This window comes from Marmota marmota, unplaced genomic scaffold (genome assembly GCF_001458135.2).
Source record: "Marmota marmota marmota unplaced genomic scaffold, marMar, whole genome shotgun sequence".
In the NCBI taxonomy this organism is placed as follows: domain Eukaryota; kingdom Metazoa; phylum Chordata; class Mammalia; order Rodentia; family Sciuridae; genus Marmota; species Marmota marmota.
Genome location: NW_026000242.1, coordinates 27,539,208 through 27,558,753, shown reverse-complemented (window position 1 = coordinate 27,558,753; position 19,546 = coordinate 27,539,208). Strand labels below are relative to the sequence as shown.

The 19,546-nt window shown below is 42.6% G+C and overlaps 1 protein-coding gene across 2 annotated transcripts in view; it reads left to right on the top strand.

Annotated features, from left to right (window-relative positions):
• Window positions 1-3,328: 3,328 nt before the first annotated feature.
• Hephl1 (hephaestin like 1) overlaps window positions 3,329-19,546 on the top strand; it is a 68,638-nt gene continuing 52,420 nt past the window's right edge. The window contains exons 1-2 of one of the 2 annotated variants that reach the window (XM_015489984.2): window positions 3,329-3,502; window positions 19,174-19,418. In XM_015489984.2, the coding sequence (XP_015345470.1) occupies window positions 3,333-3,502; window positions 19,174-19,418 (415 nt within the window). In that variant the 5' untranslated portion in view covers window positions 3,329-3,332. Of the gene's footprint in view, window positions 3,503-19,173; window positions 19,419-19,546 lie in introns of those variants that run through there. The other variant, XM_048795650.1, reaches the window with a different exon arrangement.

The window sequence follows — 19,546 nt, the reverse complement described above, 5'->3', positions numbered from 1 at the left end:
GCTCTCTGCATTTGTTATTTAGGTTGACAAATATAAAGGACTTGGTACAGAAACTGCTACCAAACACGTAGTTGGTGCATAGCAGTAAGCACCTAGTGTTCACGTGTTCATCCGTTCACTCACTCAGACATGCATTATTTTACCAGCGCATATTTGTCAAACACTAGGATACTGAGAAGAACAAGACCCAGTCCCTGCCATAGAGGCCTGTGTTGAGTTGTGTGTCATGGGTGTGGGAGGGCAGACAAATAAACAGGTGGTTAATGTACTCCGTGATAAGTGCATGCAAAGGCGTGCACAGCACTGATGGGAGCATAGATGAAGGACACCCCAGTTGCTATGAGGATGATGATGATGATGATGATGATGATGATGGGAAGGTGAACAGTCGAGGAGAAGCCCCCAGATCCCAGGAGCCAGTCAGGATAAGCCTTGAGAGTGAATTAAGGCCATGTGCACTTATTCTGAAGGCTACTTGGAGCCACTGAAAAACCTCAAGCAGAGAGTTCTGGTTCTGCCTGCATTCAGGAAGGTCACTCTGGCCCCAGTGAGAGCAGTTAGAAAGCTGCAGGGCTTCAGGTGAGAGATCATGAAGTACCATCAAGCAACTGGGGGGCTTGAGGAGGTCCAATGAAGTTTGAAAGCCATGATCTACTGGAGCAAGGGAGTGAGAGGGTTGGGGCTGATGGAAGTTTATAGCTAGAATTTTGGATGTCAAGAGTTTTTTAAGGATTATTTAATACATATCTCAAAAAATGCAAAGTCTCAAGATGGGTCAGTCAATTTTGTCACTCATATTTTAAATTGTTCTTTAAAATGACAAAGAGGCTAAGGCTACCTAGAATATTATTTGTCTGATTTGGCTTCTTCTATTGAAAGTTTTATTTAAATGTCCTGCACTACATTTCAGAGAAATATCATTTGATCCAGGTTTATCTTTCTTTTCTATTAATGCATGATATCATATTATCATAACTCAAACTGGGTGAGTGTATTGAGAAAATCATGGACTGGATACCTGTGTAGGACTGGATACCTCACAGAGTAGGTCCTCCCTAGTGGTGTGTTTCTCTGCTTTATTTCTGTCCAAAAGAGACTGAGGAGTCCAATGGAATTGACAGTATTTGTTAACATTATTATTCACAGGTTTCCTAATCAACTTCTAGACATTCCCAATCACATCTTGTGTGGTCAATCACACCAAGTTTTCAGATGAGTGCTCTTGAAATGCTGCATTCTCTTAGATCTCTCTTTGCTTTGTTCTTATATAATTTAGGAGGTGATCTTTGAGTACTGTCTAGATCTTGTCTACTGTCTAGAGTAGGAAAGACTCTAAGAGGGTTTTCCAGTGATCCCATTTCATTGTTTATATTAAACACTTTCCCTGACTCTTTTGCCTTTCAGTAATGAATTTCTCCACTGCAAATGCGTTAAATGTATTGATTTCATCTTCTATAGCAACTCTGATTTTTTTTCTAATTGTCTATGTTTCTAAAGATCAAGTTTTGAGTCAGAAGTTAGTTGATCCCTCTCCAGTACTGTCATGATGTGCCTTTAGTATCCTGAGCAGGAAAGTTAAATCTTTTTTCTTTTTGATTCTGTATAATTTATGCTTCTTGTTTCTCCTATCTAAAAGAATTTGGGTAGAATATATCCTCATAAAGTTTTTGATAAGCCCAAAGTAACCTGCTCTCCTGGGTTATAAATCAAAAGTTATTTGGTTGGGGATCTTTCCAGATTCCAAACAGTCTAAGTCTCTACTTCCTTTTGAGGTCATACTCAGAGATCATTATGTGAGTTCTCTACAGTGGCTGTTGATGTGCCAAACTCACATAAAGCTTCCAAACTCATAGATTGAAAAGCAGATCTGAGTTAAAGGAAAACATGCTAGGGCAATTATTCTACCACTGTCCTTGACAGAAAAACAAATCAATAAAGCAAAGACATTAAGAGCCTGACAATGAAACAGAGTACTCATGTATATTTTATTTAGAGAGATTATTTCAAAATCTGTGCTATGGAACATCTATAGGTTATCTACAATTTAAAGAAAAAAGAACTCCCTTACCTGAAACTGGTGGAAGGCATGGTGGATGGGACTTTGGGAAAGAGAAGTGAAAAGAAAGAAGAAGGTTGGTGGAAAGGCAAGTCAACAGACACACAGGATATGTGGTCTTCCTCCTAGAGGGTGTGGGTGGAGATGAGGACTTTAACATCTACTGAGCCCCACTCTGTGCTTAGAGGCTGTGCTTGGTGCTTTGCAGCAGGCATCATCTTTTAGATCTTAAGAATCCCTCGATTTCAGAGAGATTAAGTGATTTCTCAATGCCATGACATCGGTAAGTGGTGAGACTTAGAATTAAATCCAAGTCTGTCCAACCTTAAAGCCCATGAGGCTGTTTCCATCACTCTGTGACTACTGCCTCAAGAGCAATCTGCCTGAGGATCAGACTGGCTCTCTTCCAAGGTTGAACCAGGTCTCTTTCAACACTGAGATTCTAGGTCACGGATCAGAACACATGGAAGCATGGCACACCCTTCACCTCTTTACCCAAGGACCTGCTGGTGCATCTTGTCTTCAGGTGCCCGAGGGGTACTCCTCCTCTGTCATCGTCACTCATCCTGAGAGAGGCAGCTCATTGTTTGGGGATGATCGCTTCTAAGATTTTTGGCTGAACTGGGTAGTTAAGCCCCTGGGTTTTGTTAGTGGGGTTGGAGAGGATTTGGGGGATATGGTGCATGAGCTAATGTAGCAGTAGTGGGGTTTTACAGTGTTGTTATGAACTTTATGATGTGGCTTGATCGTTTCATGTAGCCTCATAAAACAAGTTGCAGGGTGAATACAATACTCCCTTTGCTTTCCCGACAGAGATGAGACCTTTTTTAGTGCTCAGAATATTTCCTGATGCTCCCACTCAGGACAGCCCACTTTTCAGATAGTAATAAGGTTCTGTAATAGTGGGGAAAAATAAAAGAGGCAGGGGGAAACCCATCAGCTCAAGTTGTTACACTACCATTTCTGGCAGAGATGAATGACTCATGTCAGAGCAGAGTACCAAAACTCACAGAAACAGGCCTGTTTAGGTTGGGCAGTAAATAAATAAGTCAGTTACACATTTCTTGGATGGTTGGCAAAAATATTGTCATCATAGCAACTCTCTCTTCAGGCTCACTCTGCTTACACAAGTTATCAGCCTCTGTTCCAACTCTGAACTACCTCAGGAGGAGGAGCTGGGCCTGGTCCATTCCTCATTTATAACTAGGTCTGAGTGAGGGGGAGGGACCAACAGGGTTGTCTCCTGTGCAGGCTGCTGCGTGAGTTACATCCACCAATGCCTCGGGAGCAGCCGGCTGGCTGCATCCTTCTCCTCGCATTCCTGGGTCTGTCTGGGCTGGTTGGTGCAGTTACCAGAACGTACCACATTGGGATTCTGGAAGAATACTGGAACTATGTACCCCAAGGGAAGAACGTTATTACGGACACAAGTTTTTCAGAAGACAAGTGAGTGAATTTGGGATCTCCACAACCTAGATTTGGCCTCTTTTTGTCTCTGTGTGGGGAAGTTTGTATTCCTTGGGTGGTTATAATGGAGGTGGGCTGATTGAGATCAATAGGAGGGTTTCATTTTTGCTTGAAGAACCATAGTATGGGTGGACCTTCAATTTGTAAGAGAAATTCTTAGCTCCACATATTTGTTGAGCCATCTATTAATGTTGTCTGTGAAGAGACAAATTTTACCAGGTGTTTTGAATAATAGCTTATTCTATATAAGGATAATTTTCACTAACAACTTCTAGGGGGTTCAGGACTTAGTTTGTTTAAAAAAAGGCAAAAATAATGGCAAACTTGGAATGAAAATCTGAGAATTTTCATGAATTATTTAGTGTTAAAACAGGTAGTGCTCTCTTAGTTTTTATTTTTAGAATGAAGCATCATAATTGGAAACAACTATGCTGAAAGTCGTTATGTTCAGGTTTTATTTTGCAATATTTAAAATAGGGGGAAGTTACAATAGCTATGACTGGTATTTTAAGAGTTTCCTAGAATCTACTTAGAAATGGCTCTGGTGAAAGGTTTGGTCCATCTTGGATTCAATTACAACAGTGGTTCAGAAGATGTTCTGAGAACCACAACATCCTGAGGGCAATTCTGAGGGCAGTATCCTATCAGAGCCGATGGCATAGCTGGAGAAGATAGTACTGGAATATTCTATGCCCCCAATTTTTAATTTTTCCATAAAGTTCCCTTCCTTCACCCTCCCTGCAGAGTCTAGCATCTTCAATGTCTTATTTGTTTCATGGATCTCCCTCTGAGGTTACCTCCTGCCTCTAGAAACCAGCATGTACATTTTCAGGCTTGTGGTTCTCAGAACCTCTTCTGAACCACTGTTGGGTAATTGAATGCTTGCTTCTTTCTCGATAGGCAGAGCACATTACATCAATGTTCGCATTCTGTTTCCTAAAGGTGAGCTTAGTTGATAAGATTCAGGAACGACCTGGTTCTGCCAATAAGACTTTAAGAATCGTTCCCCCTCCTCTGGAAGAAAGAGCTAAGATCCATTTGGCTTGGATACACAACTTCTGGTTTTTCTAACCACACAATGGTGGCATAGTCATGTTACATTTATAAAAGAACAATGATGCTCCTGTCAACCAGGTTGCCAAGAGCTTTTCCTTGAGCTTTGTACTGGGAAACTTAATGTCTATAGGGTTATTTCTGAAGAAAGCTCTCAAATTCTTTCGACCTCACATCTGCTGACCTTCGTTGGTGGTAGTCTTTACTGTAACAAGTGGATATGGCACTAAAAAGTTATCCTAACTGCCAGCAGCTGTCTCTAAAAATAGAACTCTGTGGCCTCATAGAGGGGTCACTAGAAAATGCTCAGCATGAGCAACTATAGGACAGAAGAATGTTTAAAATGTGTACATTGAGTGCAGTGAATTCAGTCTTCAAACTAAAAGTGATGGTGGGCTGTCTCTCCATACAATAAGTAAAAAGCACAGAAATTGTATCTTTCTACAAAAATGTCCATGTCAGTATTGCTGTTGTGGGAATATATTCTGACCCAAGAATTCCACTAGGGACTTTCAGTCCACTATGCTTGTAGGTGTTATTATTCCCATTTCACAAACCAAGAATGGAGGCTCTCAGGTTAAATTCTTGCCAGAATTTACTGAGAAAATGGACACACCAAACTCATATTGCTTTGGTCCCAAAGCTTATATTTATTCTTGCCATGCAACCTGTTTCTTGGTAAAGGTGACCCTTTCCCACTGAATTCAACCTAGCTTTGAGGGAAGCCAGAGATCCCAGTAGTAAGAATCTTCTAGAAAGTCCCAATTCTTACCAAAGTCACATTTAGCCTCTCTTCCCTGAGAGTTGTTGAAAATAATCACTAAAGATCTATGACCAAACCAGCTATTTGGTTTATTCAAAATCCCAAAGCACTTAAAATACCCCTATGCTAGAATACTCTTTTCACAAAGGTGGGTACAGGAAAAAACTGAGGGGCTCTCTGATGATCATTTCAACCAGAAGGTGGTGCTTTGAAGAAAGTACAACAAAACATATGAAAATTCTTGGGGTGAAAAAGAAAATAGGCATGATGAAAATGATTAGGTATCCTAATAGAATGAGGTGGCTTGGAATGCGTTGGTTCCATATGAATAAATCTCTGTCCTTGGGAGCAGCTGGCATGCTAAGATGTCACACTTATAGTATTAAAGTTCCCAAATGTATCCTTTTGGAGTATAGAGGGACAGTGTTTGTGTGGGGCTGACTATTGACTCTTGAAGAGGGAGTCTCAGTGAGCAACAATATATACTGGATTTTATCAGTGACCACATCAGGGAGGTTCTAGTCATTGTGGCAGGTGATTCAGGGAAGGTCCGTAGAAAGTATGGTTGTTATAGGCTGCTGACCTTGCTTGTAGACCACAGGATACACATGCCAGTTGCACATGAAGATGCCCTGATGGAGGGATTCACATGGAGCTCGGCAAGTGTACTATGTACTGTGCCACTTTCCCCAGAGCAGGAAGGAGCCGTCTTGGGTGATTCATCGTCCTTAGCTTCCTGCAGTTTGAGTAGACTGCTTCGTGACAGTCTGCTGTTTTGGATATTGAGACCCAGACAAATGCTATGATACAAAGAGGACAGACAGACAGTGCCCAGTATTCCGCCGAGAGTGAAAAGACCCTGAAATAGAGATCTGGAGGCCTGCCTTCTAGTCTGACTTTGCCCTAACTTGCTGTGTCATCTTGAACATGTGACATTATCTACCTGAATATCACTCACCTTAATTTGTGTAACATAGGAACTGAAATATAGCCATTAAAATCACTTGAGAAGTATAATTTCAAATGCAGTTTTGAAACTGAATGAAAAACATCTTATCCAATCAGAAAGATTTTTGCAATGTTGAATAAAAGGAAAATGACTTACAAATGTTCAGTCCTAGGAATGGAAATTGGAGAAAGCCTGGGATGGTAGTGGTGACATGTGACAATTTTTTAAGTATTCTGTACTTTCCATTCTTTTCTCGTTTTTTAAGACCCTCGTCCCCTGTCATTTATGCATAAAACTTTTCTGCAACTCTGGCTTGTTCTAAACTATTTCCTGACTTTTTTTTAAAATTATGTACTTGGTCTTTATCATTTTTCTGATCTCTGCGTTACTCTCTAAGTGATTTATATTTCTTGCCTCTCAGCTGGAATAAAAACACTGTGGTGATAGGGAAGAAGATCCAAATATATTGAATAACCTCCTTTCTCTACAGAGAGCTTTGTCACTGAGAGTATCCCATGGAGGACAGAGCAAAAAGCCAGGCATTTGGAATCACTAAAGCAAAGACTAATCATTTTATCACTTTAGTTGTTTTGATTGTTTTATCTTTGAATAAGGGGAACAGGGAAAACAAGAGAGTAGGTGCCAGTGTTTCAATTATGTAAAAACATCTGGAAACAGAATTTGGCAGTATCAAGAGCCTAAGAGAAGCTGATGCATAAGAGCGAAATGGGAAATAAATCATTCCACCAAGACTCTGTAACAAAGAGATGGTGCGATTTCACTTTTTAACTTAACTTTTTTTTAACTTAACTTTTCACTTTTTAACTTTGCTTGATCTCAAGGTTCAAAAATATGATTGAGACATGAGTCACTCATATTTCCCAAAGAGTGCAGGGTTTTGGAGTTATATGCTATTTAGAAGTATGTTTCTCTACGTACATATCTTCCTCCTCCTCCTCGCTGGGCTTAATGGGGACACCAGGTTCCTTTGATTTGCCTGGGGATGGTGTCAGCATTTTGATCCACTCATGCCCGTCCTGCTTGGGCTCATAAAGTACTTAATTAGAGTGTGACTATGCTTCAGTGGTAAAACCTGGTCTTTATTGGGACTAGAGTGGGGTCACCTTAGTTAAAGCCACAGTTTTTACCATAGATCTCATTAAGAAACCAACACAAACACAGATAATTTTTCCCTTTAAAGAAATGCAGGGTTCCCATGGATGTTAGCTGCTGGGCAGGACTGGCCTTGGACATAGTGAGGCTGACCCCTGCTCAAACCCATGGTTGTAGGACCTGTTAGAGTTTACCTAGCGAGATCACCACATCAACCCAGTTGGTGGGAAGGGATTTTGAGCACTCCCCAGGAGCAGGCTCTGTAAGGAATGTGAGGGAGAGACCCACATGTCTCGGAAAAAAGGGCCAATTGAGGGACGCAAGTAAGTGAGATAGAGTGGCTTTTGTAAGCTTTAAAGTGAGGAGAGGATATCATCTGACTAGACTTTAGTCTTAGACTTTCTAATCTGAACTTCTATCTGACCATCAAAAATCATGTGTGGATCTAATGCTGTGTGACTCTCTTGGAGCTGCTGTCATGCCCTATATCAGTAAGCAATTGCTTTTAGCTGACAGGAGAGTATGAAATGTAGCAACTTAAACAAATTAGGATTTTGAATTTGCTTGATAAGAAGCCCAGAAGTGGGTAGCCCACAGCTGGTGGATAGATATGATAGGGTACTCGGAACTTTTTATGTCTCTGACTCAGCCATCTTGGCATGTGGTTTCCTTCCTTAAAGATATGCATAATCACAAGATGGCTTTTGGTACTCCAGCCATCATATCGATGTTCCAGAAAGAAAGAGAAGAAAAAGTAAGAGGGGCATAATTCTTGCTGTTTCATCCCTTTAAAGGGCTTTCATGGAAACCCTGCCCAACCAACTCAGCTCATACCTCATTGGATGCTCATAGCTGCAAAGGGGGCTGAAAAATCTGCTATGTGTTTGTCTATAAAAAAAAAAGTGGGGGGATTCAATTCTGTCACTAAGAATAAATGGGAGTGTGAGTGTTGCAAGGTGGTTCTAGCCCTCTCCCACGTTCTTCCTTCTCTCCTGCTTACCATGATTCACAAACATCTTCTTAGTCTCCCTCTTCCTTTTTTCACCTCCACATAGAAGGGCCCCCAGGCCTGGTTGGTGGGGTCTGGTGAGCTCACAGACACTGTCACAGCATCCTTACTGTGCGTCATACATTGTTCTAAAAGCTTTACATGCCATGCAGAAGGGTGACTGATCTGTCCCTGGTCAAGGGGATGAAGAGGTGGGAACAAGAAGGGCTTCCTCTGCGAAGTATGGTCCGGCAATGGTCTAGCAGAGACTCCAAGGCAGCCCAGTTTTCTGATGAAGTCTGGAACTCTGCCATCAATTGAGAAATTCAGAATTCTTGCTCTATTTTCTAGACAACTGACCAAATCTCTCTTTGCTTCCGTTTTCTCATCAGTAAAATGGAAATAGTGATATATTGGGTTCGTGGGTACATCAGTGTCCCCTGGCTGCTGTAGCAAATGCCTAAAAACTGTGGCTTAAAATAATAACAATTATAAAATAAAAACAAACAATTTATTCTCTCCTGGTTTGGGATACAGAAGTCTGAAATGAAGGTGTTGGCACAGCACACCCTCTGGAGGCTCTGAGCGAAAAGCTGTTCCTTGCCTCTTGTGGCTGCTGATGGCTTCCAGCATTCCTTGGCCACTCTGATCCCATTTATTTTCATTTATAATTCCCTTTCATCATAAATGGCAGTTCTCCCACCTCAGAGAGTTCTAGAGAGCAGGAGCTTTGTGGAAAGAGATGCCAAGTGGTCACTTTTTTGCTAAGAGAGCTTCATCAGAAACAATCGCGACTGGCATGGACCGAGCACCAGGCTCCCCGCGGCTGAGAGTGGGCTGCACATCTCCTCTCACTTAATCCCCATGACAGCTCTATCCTCTATCCTGGCTACTGGTTTGCAAGGAGGCAACTGGAATTCGGAGAATGCAGATCACTTCTCCAGGTGGGAAACTGGGATTCAGGCTCATTTCTCCTTCACAACGTGGATGTGTTTTTTGACACAAGTTGCCTGTGTTCAGCTGGGTGGTGGTGGTAATGAAGGGCGAGAGTGAAGGACCCAAGGCTTAGGTGGTGCTGGGCGAATCAGGATGAAAGAGCTGTATAGGAGTACATCACCTGGATGGCTTGGAAAATTATTAATCTAATTAGGGAAGGTGTGGCTACACTGAGTTATAATGTGTAATCTCCATCTCCACCCTTTTTGTCAAGTGGCATTTGTCCTGGATCTGGTCTTGTTTCCTCCTCAATGAGCACGGTCTCCTCTCAAGCTCAGACAAAGCCGCAGCTTGCTCTTGCTGTGACTGTAATGATGTCACACATTTGTTTCAACCACACCTCCTGCGGACGTTCCTTCTTTCCTGGATCCTCTTCACTCCATGTCTCCCCACCCCAGACATTCAGGCTCTTTATAGCACAGTTGGCAATTAACATATAAAACTGTGTGTTGCTATTTATTCTCCAATGTGTATGTTTTGATTTCCCAACCAGATGGGAAAAAAGTCTCTAGAGTTCAGGGACTGAGATTAATATCTTGCTCACCTATTTCTAGTTTCATGTCCCATCAATAGTAGATGTCCAACAGTTGTTCCATGGTGAGCAATGGGGAACATAATCCTACTAAAAGATCTTGGGGAAAGGATTGCTGGTGAGGTGCACACCTCGTGTATCTAGGAACCCCTCAGGATCTAGTCTGGAATTCCATTTGCACTGTTGGGATGATTCCCATTAGGCTGGTTCTTTCAGATACTGGTTCATCTCACCTGCGTTTGGAAGGTATCTGACATCATGGTGTTGTCCCTTGATGATGTCAGTGTGGTAGTAAATCCCCACCTGTCATTAAGGCTGTTGCTAGTGGGAAACTTCCCCTCTTCAGTGGATTCCTTCACAGCAGGAAATAGACACCTCCTTAGCTTAAGTCAATGTGAGACTGAAGGTTGGGAATGTTCTATTCAGTGCCTCTTATGGCTACTGGGTAACAAAGTTCACCGGGGCAGGCATTCTAAGAGTGCTCTCTAAGTGAATTAGAGGTTGCTTCTTATGAATAGCTCTTTGGAAGTGACCCCTCTGCTCTGTTTCTTGGGCAAGATTTGCATCTTCTAGAAGCTGGGGATTCGCAGCTACTATTTCAAATGTATCATGTGTTCTCAGAGGTAGTTTGCTTGAATAGACACTAAAAACTGCTTTCTCTTTCTTTTGACCTCCCATTTTTAAATTTTGTATTATTTTTATTAGTTCTTTTCAGTTACTTACAGCATTAGCATCAATTTGGACATAATTATAATAGTATGCAATATAATTTGTTCTAATTCAGTCCCCAGTCCTTCCCCTTTTCCTCCACTCCATCCTCCCCTGTTCCTTTTTCTCTATTATCTTCTGTTTTTACTTACAGTTTTTTTTTTAAATTAGTGACTTTTGGAGGTACATGATGGTGAGATTCACTGTGGTGTATTTATATATGTACATAGGGAAGTTAGTTGACATAGCTAACTATGTTCTTTATTTTGTGCTATATATTCTAGAAATGTGATCCCCAAACTTAGGTAAACACCAGAATTGTGTTAATCCAAATAGGCCAGGTTTATGTGGGAGCAACAAACAATCCCCAAATCTCAGGGACTCGACATCAGAAAGGTTTATTTCTTGCCACTGGAGTTCATAGAGGGAACCAACTGTCTGTCCAGGGCACTCAGAAGTCCTGGCAGCTTTGGTCCTGACGCTTCACCATCTTAACAGGAGGTATCATTGCATCAGAGGCACAGAGGGTCTTGCAGTGACAGATAAAGGCCCTGATATACTTCCACTCCAGACCATCGGCAGGGAACCTTGAAGCTCCAACTAACTCAAAGGACAGGTTATTTGCATTCTCTTTATGCTGGGAAGAAAGAAGGATCAGAACCAACAAGCCCTGGACAGCTCTACTATAAGAATTACTTGTGAGCTTAGAAAAAATACAGATTCTAGGTCTTGCCACCAGGAAGTGTGATTCATTGGCCCTGAAATGGGGCCTAGGAACCTAAACATTTGGCAAATATCCCTAATGATTCTAGTGCAGGTGGGACTTGGGTGGACATTTGAGGAAAGCCAGTTTAGAAAACCTAGTCCCCTCTTGGGACAACCATTGACAGTTGGGGCAATAAGATTGACACATCTCCAGGAATGTGCAAAACAAGATGTTTAACTCAGAGATAAAATATGCAGCATGTATAATAAGTGCTGTGGGAAGTCAGCAAGCACTTCACCTCCCTCAGATGCTCCATTTCGCCTCTTGTTTGGGTGGCTTTGCCAGACAAGTCATGGTAACACCTGGAGGTGATGGAGAAAGGTTTCAGACAGGGGTGGGGTCAGGACATTTTAGAAGTTTAAAGGCGGCAATAAGTGTGTATGTTCACGTGTGTGTATGTGTGCATGCTTGAGTATGTGTTTTCATGTGTGCTCACGTGTGTGTGCGTGCTTATGCATGTGCTGGAAGAACGAGGTAGAAAAGTTCAGAGGGTCTTCCCTGTAAAGGGAAGCTGGGGTGAGGAGGGCCTATAAAAATAAATTACAGCTTTTGATCCATCAGGCTGAGCCCAGAGAGCACATCAGGGGTTCTGAGTCTAATACTTGCTCCGTCACTATCTTATTGGATGGCCCAGTGTCACCCATAAAACTAGACAACTCTGCCTGTGCTGGTGCTAATTAGGTAGCTTGTGGATGATTCATTTCTTCCTCTTGCTTTTTCCTTCTCCTTTTCCTTCTGAACAATCTGTTCAATCAAGAGTTGTATTCATCTGCTAGTTAATTAACAGAAGCCTAAAGACAAGTGGTTTAAATACACTGGAGATCCTTCCTTCCTTCCTTCCTTCCTTCCTTCCTTCCTTCCTTCCTTCCTTCCTTCCTTCCCTCCCTCCCTCCTCTCTCTCTCCTTCTCCCTGTCCCTCTCCCTCTCATTCTTCCTTTCCTTACACAAAAGAGACCCAAATGCTGGCAATCACCTGGTCCCAGATTCCTTCCCACTTGACTGTCTGTAGGGTGTGACCCTCTTCCTCATTATCTTGAAATAGTTCCTGGAACTCTAGTCATCATATCTTCATTTCACATACGAATAAGAGTAAGAGCAAAGGACAAAAGTGTCTCTGCCAGCTACATCTGGAGAAATGCCACCAAATGGTGTCTGCTTATATCTCATTGGTCTTATGTTGCATGACTAACCTAAGCTATAAGTTAGACTGACGAATACAACAGACTCTATTATAAAGCCCCAGGATCAGGCACCCAGACTTTTTTTTAAAATCACATTCTCGTGCACATGGAAATATAAACCTCTGCATCATAGAGCAGAAGAGGGCCAGCTCCTGCTGCTGGGAAGACCCCATGATCCTATGACCCAGAGGCTACACTTTTATGGCTTCTCTGGTCACTTTTCAGTTATTTACTTTTCATATGCTTATACAGATGTTGCCTTAAAACCCACACAAATGGGTCATACTTTGCATGCTATTCTACAATTTGCTTTTTCCAAATCATGCTGTACTGGCACCTATGTGGTGTGAATATGCCATCATTTATTCACCCAGTCACCAGTTGAAAACCACTTCTATCTTTCCAAACTTTTGTTATCACAACCATTCTTTTTTCCTTTTTCACATGATTCCTGTCTCCAGCTGGGAGAACCCAGGAAGTTGGGAGGGAGGAGAGTTTCATAGCCTCTGTGAGGTCTGGCCTTGGATTCCCCGGGTTGCCAACCTTCTCCAGGCACATATACCCTTGGCAACTCCATGAGCAGCCTGAGCCCATAGCTCCCCACTTCATCCCAGGAACCTCCACCCCCCATACTGATCACATCACAAGGAGGTCATGGTTGATGCATGGTGAGTAGCCTGGACAAGTTAATAAGCTGGTGTTCCAGGACATAAGTGATACAGGGCTCATTCAGCTGATTATGTGAATACGTCTTCAGCTTAGAACAGTGGAGAGGAGAAGGTGGTGACAGCTTTCAACCTCCCTTTGGATACAGTAGAAAAGAGCCAAACTTACAGTCTACTGGACCAACCCACCCTCCTTGGGAAAGGTTTTAGTGACCACCTGCTATTACTGAAGCACAACCCTGGGTTCTCCACCTGTCTCCTAAACCCTACATCAGGCAGCTAATCCAATCTCACACAACACTCACCTTGAAAAAGTTCTAGAAGTTGTAATTTTCTCTGCCTTCAAAGTCATTTCCAGTGAATTTTATTCACCGCCTCTGTGATGCTTCTGGCTTCTCAGTGATGTTTCAGGGCCCTTTAGAAGTAAGATCCAGCTGCTTCACCATCTGGCTCAGTTGGGGACTCCTGAAGGTTCTCCAGCCTCTGAGCCCAAGGCCAGCTTTGTTAAAAAGTATTTAGTTGCTGGTGAGTTTGACTGGCCTGTGATCACATCAGGTGGTCTGGTGCATGCCAGATGGCTCAGCTGATTAGAGAGGAAGTGATGATCACTTTTTTAAAGCTTGACCTTGAAACTGTGCTATGTTCTGTTTAAATGCTTTTCTTTTTAAATTTTGTTGTTCAGTAAGCTTCCATTTATAAATTACAAAAAGGCAAGGTGGCTGTAGCCCTTCTTGCCAGTGGGTCCCTGGGAAGAAGTGAACAGTCTTTGGAAGACAAGTCCAGCACAGCCAGGCTCAAAAGGGCACATGCTGGAGTTCTGAGACATGATCACCACATTTTTTTCCTGATAACTACAATCTATACCCTGGAGTCAGATATCACTGGGTAAATGCCTTGATTAGATTGATTGTAAGGGGGGCCTAGTAAATAAACATGGGTGGATTATTCCATGTGAGAAAAAGTGTGTGTTCTGCCAGTGCTAAGGTGTTATGTCACCCAGCTGCGTCAAGGGTCACTTCCTAAGGCCCTAGAGTGTTGTGCTGCCTGACTGTCTGCATCGAGTGAGAGAGGCAGCTGGGTGTCGGGTGTGCTCAGTGCCACCTGCACAGAAGATGTCCCCATCCACTTGAACTCAACTGCGACTCCTTTTCCAAGTAGCTACTACCAATCCGTCAGATTTGGTGCATAAAATGAAGCCTATTTGCTACCCTAGGCCTAGAGAATACTTAAAGTCAGGCATGGGAACATATGATTTTCTTCAAATACAGTTTGCAAAATGATACCAGCTTTAACTCGCCAATATGGGGGCAAATTCAAAGCTTTTAAAATGTGTTTTCTTTAGATTCCAAAGCCATTGAGTTCCAAATCTTTCAGGCAATTGGAGTAGGAAATTAGGCTCTAGAAAATTAGGAAGTTAGGTAAGGCATTAGGAATAAGAAAGATACCTGAAGGAGTTTTGTCTTCAACAAGCTTCCAAACCAGAGACGTACACATCTCCCCTTAACACATTTTGGCAAGTGCCGTTGCTAGTACACAACAGAGTATCATGTTTATAGAGAAGAAGAGAAAAGGGAGTTTGAGCTGACTTTGAAGGATGCTTGGTAGATGGACAATGAGGAAGACAGCTGAGGCATGGGGGAAAGAGCGTGTGGAAGTCCTGGAATGCTGACAGGACCTGGGAGTGGGACAAAGAGGAAGGCGATGAGTCTGGAAAGGAAAGCAAGTGCTGGTTGCTCTGAAGAGGACTTCTCTGCTTTAATTTGAACCTCTGAATCCTTTCCCCCAGCTTAACTCAGGTACCCTCTCCACCATGGGCCTAAATGGTTCTTCTACCATCGAGAAGGCATCCCATGATCTATGTCCACGGCAGGATGGATTCTGGGCCATCTGACACATTGGCCATCTTCAAAGTCCACATTGGGAAGGGTGGGCATCATTCATATCTGAGACTGCTGGGGAGCTTCATAATAGGAACTGCTCAGTTGCCTGAGTCTGAGTTGCTTAGGTGCTTGTGTCTGAGTCGCTGATGTACCAACAGGTCTGTATCATGTTTCTTTGAGAAAATGAAGATGAAACCCTGAAAATCTCTCTCTACTGTTGGCTCTATAATGCATTTCCCAATCTTAATGGTTTGGGAAATGAAAATCCATTAGTTAATACCAAGACCGTCAGACCTAGTGTGACTCCATCAACAAAAGAATGTCTCTGCTTGGATAGGACCCAGAAAGAGGGGAGAGGAATTGGGAGTAGATGACATTGAAGTGAAAGGAGACAGTGAAATTTGCCAAGTTGCCGAAATCTAACCAAACCAAAAAGCAAATCCAAACAAAGAACAAAACAAAGCAAACCCCAAAACACCCAGGCTAGATGATGCAAGTGGAAATTACATCTGGGCCACTGGGAGTGGGAGATTCAGTTGAATCAGTTGCCAAATAATAGAATTCCCCAAATCAGGCATGGAGTTAGATGGGGCTTTAGTCAGTTGTACAGTTGTAGTGACTCAGCACGTAGAAGTGGAAGGTTGGGAAAGGGATTGGTCTGATGAGCAGAAAGCAGACGGAAAAAAAAAAAAATCACATGGGCAGATATGACAAAAGAGGCCCAGACTGGGATTCTGCCAAAATTTTCTTTTCCAAACACAGATCCAAATTTCCCTGCTCATGAATCTTCAGAGACCTTTAATTGCAGGTATAGTTCCCCCCCTCCCCCAATCCTATAATGCAACTCTCAGATTTCTCCACAGCTCCAAGTGTTCTGGCCATATAAAGCTGCTTGTGATTCCCTCGCTGACCTCCAATCCCTCACCTTGGCACCTTGTTCAAGCTGCTCCTTCCACTTGGAGTGTTCATTGTCTCTTCCTGACTCCAAAATTTCCCAGAGCATGTTATTCTGTTCTTATATTCTTAACAGTCTCTCGGGTGTAAATATTATCGACTCTTCCTCTTGATCATAAACATACTTATTCAGGGCTTGTATCTTGTTCATTTTCATGTCTGACACACCTATCCCAGCACCTTGCATGCTATGAATCCTTGGTGTGTACTTGTTGGAAGTCATCAGAATGGTTTTCAAGCTGATCCCAGGATTGAAATAAGGAAATGTGTGTGAGATCTTCTGGGAGAGTTCTCAGAGGACTTCTGTGTGCTGATGGAGGCAGACAGAGCCTAGCACAAGGCCAAGCTTCACTGGTCCCCATCCAGAGTGGTCAGGTTTCTTTACATTTGTCCCAGTGTGGTGACTCAGTCACACAGATGTATAAACTTTATATATTTTGGTCTAAGAAATACATCTACTTCAGGAGGAGCACTGTCCTTGGTTCTGTCTTTCAGCAGAAGGGGAATGTGTCTGGGTCTAGCTTCAAGCTCCACCTATTAATGTCTGAGTCTGGGGCCTGGGACAGCAAGTGCTTGGATCTGCTTAGATTTCTGACTCAGAGAGGAGAGAGAGGAGTCAAAGGGTATCATTGTACCCTGTGCTGAGAGAGATGAAGTGGGGGAAGAACTGATGCAGGGCATTCTGGGAGACTTGGGTCAACGCATAAGGCTTCCGGCTGACATTCCATAAGGCAGATCTTTTAGGGTCTTCTAGATGCCACTGGTCTACCACTTCTAGAATCACTGGACACTCATTGCAAACCTGAAGTGATCAGAGCTGCATGAAGTGCTCATCCTTGTCCAGAGTGGACTGCCTTATTGTTCCTTTAAAGACACAGGGGCATATCCTTTAGGAAAGGTTGGGACAGATTTCACTAGAAAAATACTGGGGAAGGAAAAAAAATAAATCATAAAGGATTTGGGGAAGCAGAGAAATAGAAAATAAATGTTGGATATCACCTGATAAACACTTGTCACATTTAAAAAAATGAATTAGATGAATAATTAAATTCTTAAAAGTGAGTAAAATAGAATAGGAGATATAAGAAATGGGAAAGGTAAAAATAATGAAAGTAGTCATGATAATGGAAGCAATTAGAGGATATGAGAAGAGATAAAGCAAATTTAAGTGATTAAAGAAACATCCACCTCTTAGGTAGACTCCCTTTGGGCCTGGCCAATTGGTGCCCCAAGCTCTAGAGCCACGTCCTCGAGCATGAAATAAGGAGCTTCTTCACAATTTCTAGATCCCTTAGATTGGAACCAGCAGCCACTCTGTGCTGTCCCTGAACTAATCAGTGTGGTCCAGGGTGGGCTGGAGAGGGGATGATGGCACTGATTGGCCAGGTCAGGATCACAAGTCCTGCTCTGACAATGATGTATTAGGGGAACATGGGGTTCATGGGTTAGGCCTGGTCACCTGCTCCATCACAGGAGCTAGAGCTGGGGCTGCATCCAAGCACACAGGATGCGAATGGGGAGGGTGTGCTCTTAGACCACAGAATGGAGTATAGGTGCTGCATTTCCAGGACTCCATAATGCACACTACTTCAGCCTTTTCCATCTTTTCTGCGTATTTAATCCATCTTTGTTCTTTGAGAGTACATTTAGGCATTGCTTCCTCTAGGAAACCTCCCATGACCTGTCTTTCATTCCAGAGTGGATGCCCAGAACATAATCTGTGCATCTACTCTGGAGTGGACTTATAATTCTTTCTTCCAGAACTGGAGCTCCTTCAAGGCAAGGACTTTGCTTCTTTTCTCTGAATCCCTAGTACTGAGTTCAGGGTTCAACATAACAATGTTTGTTGAATGACTGAGAAGGAATGCATGCATGGATGCTTGCAGGAACGTAGCCCACTGTGTGCTGTGGCCTCTCATTCCCAGAGCGTACACAGCTACACCTGGATAATTGCACTGAGGAGCAGTAGAACGCTTGCTCAAGCAAAAGCTGGCACTTCTAGGGTTGGAAATTGCAGGGTAAGCATAAAGACTGAGTGGGAAAGGAGGTTCACCACCCTCATGGCATGGTCACTCTGAAGTGTGTCACCAGTGCTACTACTGTCTTGGACTGCTAGACCCCAGAGGGCATCTGGTCACATCAAGTCATAGGATTATGTTTTCATTTTTCCAGAGCCATTCCTTTCTTTCTATTGCACCACCCTCTTCTAGACTCCTAATAGTCTCTCTACACTTCATCTTTGCTCTCCCTTTTGCCTGACTTCTCTAAAATTTACACATTGCTGGCATAAGAATGGTCCTTAAATCCCAATTATTATGTCTCCCGTTTCATGAGAAACCTCTGTGCTTCCAAGGTCAATTCTAAGTTCTTGAACTTGAAATTAACATTCATTTTCAGTGCATCTCTAGAATTCACATGCATGCACATGTCCTGCTCTTCCCCTTCTCTGGCCTGTGCTCAGCCTCTAACTGCCTTCCCCTTGCTATGTGCATGTTTGTCTTCATGCTGCTGGTCCTCTGTCCCTGTGTCTCAGTGTCCTCACTTTCTCCTGTTGTTATCCAAGCCTCCTCCTTAATACCTACATTTGTTATCGAGTATTTTCTTATCTCTTCTACTCACACTGATATTTTCCTTCTTTGAACTATTTTATCTCTAGAAAAGTTGAGCCTGTATTTGTTGTATCAATCTATCAATCACTCAATTGGCACTTAATCATACACTGCTTTTTACAGTATTTAGTGTCTCCATTGTTAGGTTAAAAACTCTTTTATTTCCCTCCACAGCACTTAGCAAAGTGCTGGGAATGCAGTAAATGCACAATAATTGCTAAATGAAAAACTTAGGGGAAGGCTGTTGAATGAAAAAGGAGCAAACGAGTAGAATTCTGTGACTTTAGTTTGGTTGTGAATTCTATTTGTACCTTTTGTCACTTAACTGAGCCTCATTTCCACATTGGTAAATTACAGATAATCTTACCAGTTCTACACAGGGTAGATTATGTTGAACGTTAAATGAGAAGTCATACAGGCAATCTCTAAAGGTTAAGTGCTTAGTGTTTCTCTTTAAATCTTAATTTTAAAATATTTTTCTTCTTACTTTTAGACTTGCAACCTTGTTTCTTGAAAGAGGGCCCAACAGGATAGGCAATATTTACAAAAAGGCTGTTTACAGACACTTTACAGATGGGACCTATTCCACGGAGATCCCCAAGCCCTCCTGGCTTGGGTTCCTGGGCCCCATCTTGAGGGCTGAAGTGGGTGATGTGATTGTCATTCATCTGAAGAACTTTGCTTCTCGACCTTACTCTTTGCATCCACATGGTGTTTTCTACAATAAAGACTCAGAAGGTAAGTACCAGTTCTCTGTTATTGAGGTCTTGTTTCCATTTCAGAGCAAAGGTAACTGTCCATTACAAGTAAAGGGATTCTAAGAGCACAATGATTACACACATTAATTTGCCTTCCTCTCCCTCTTT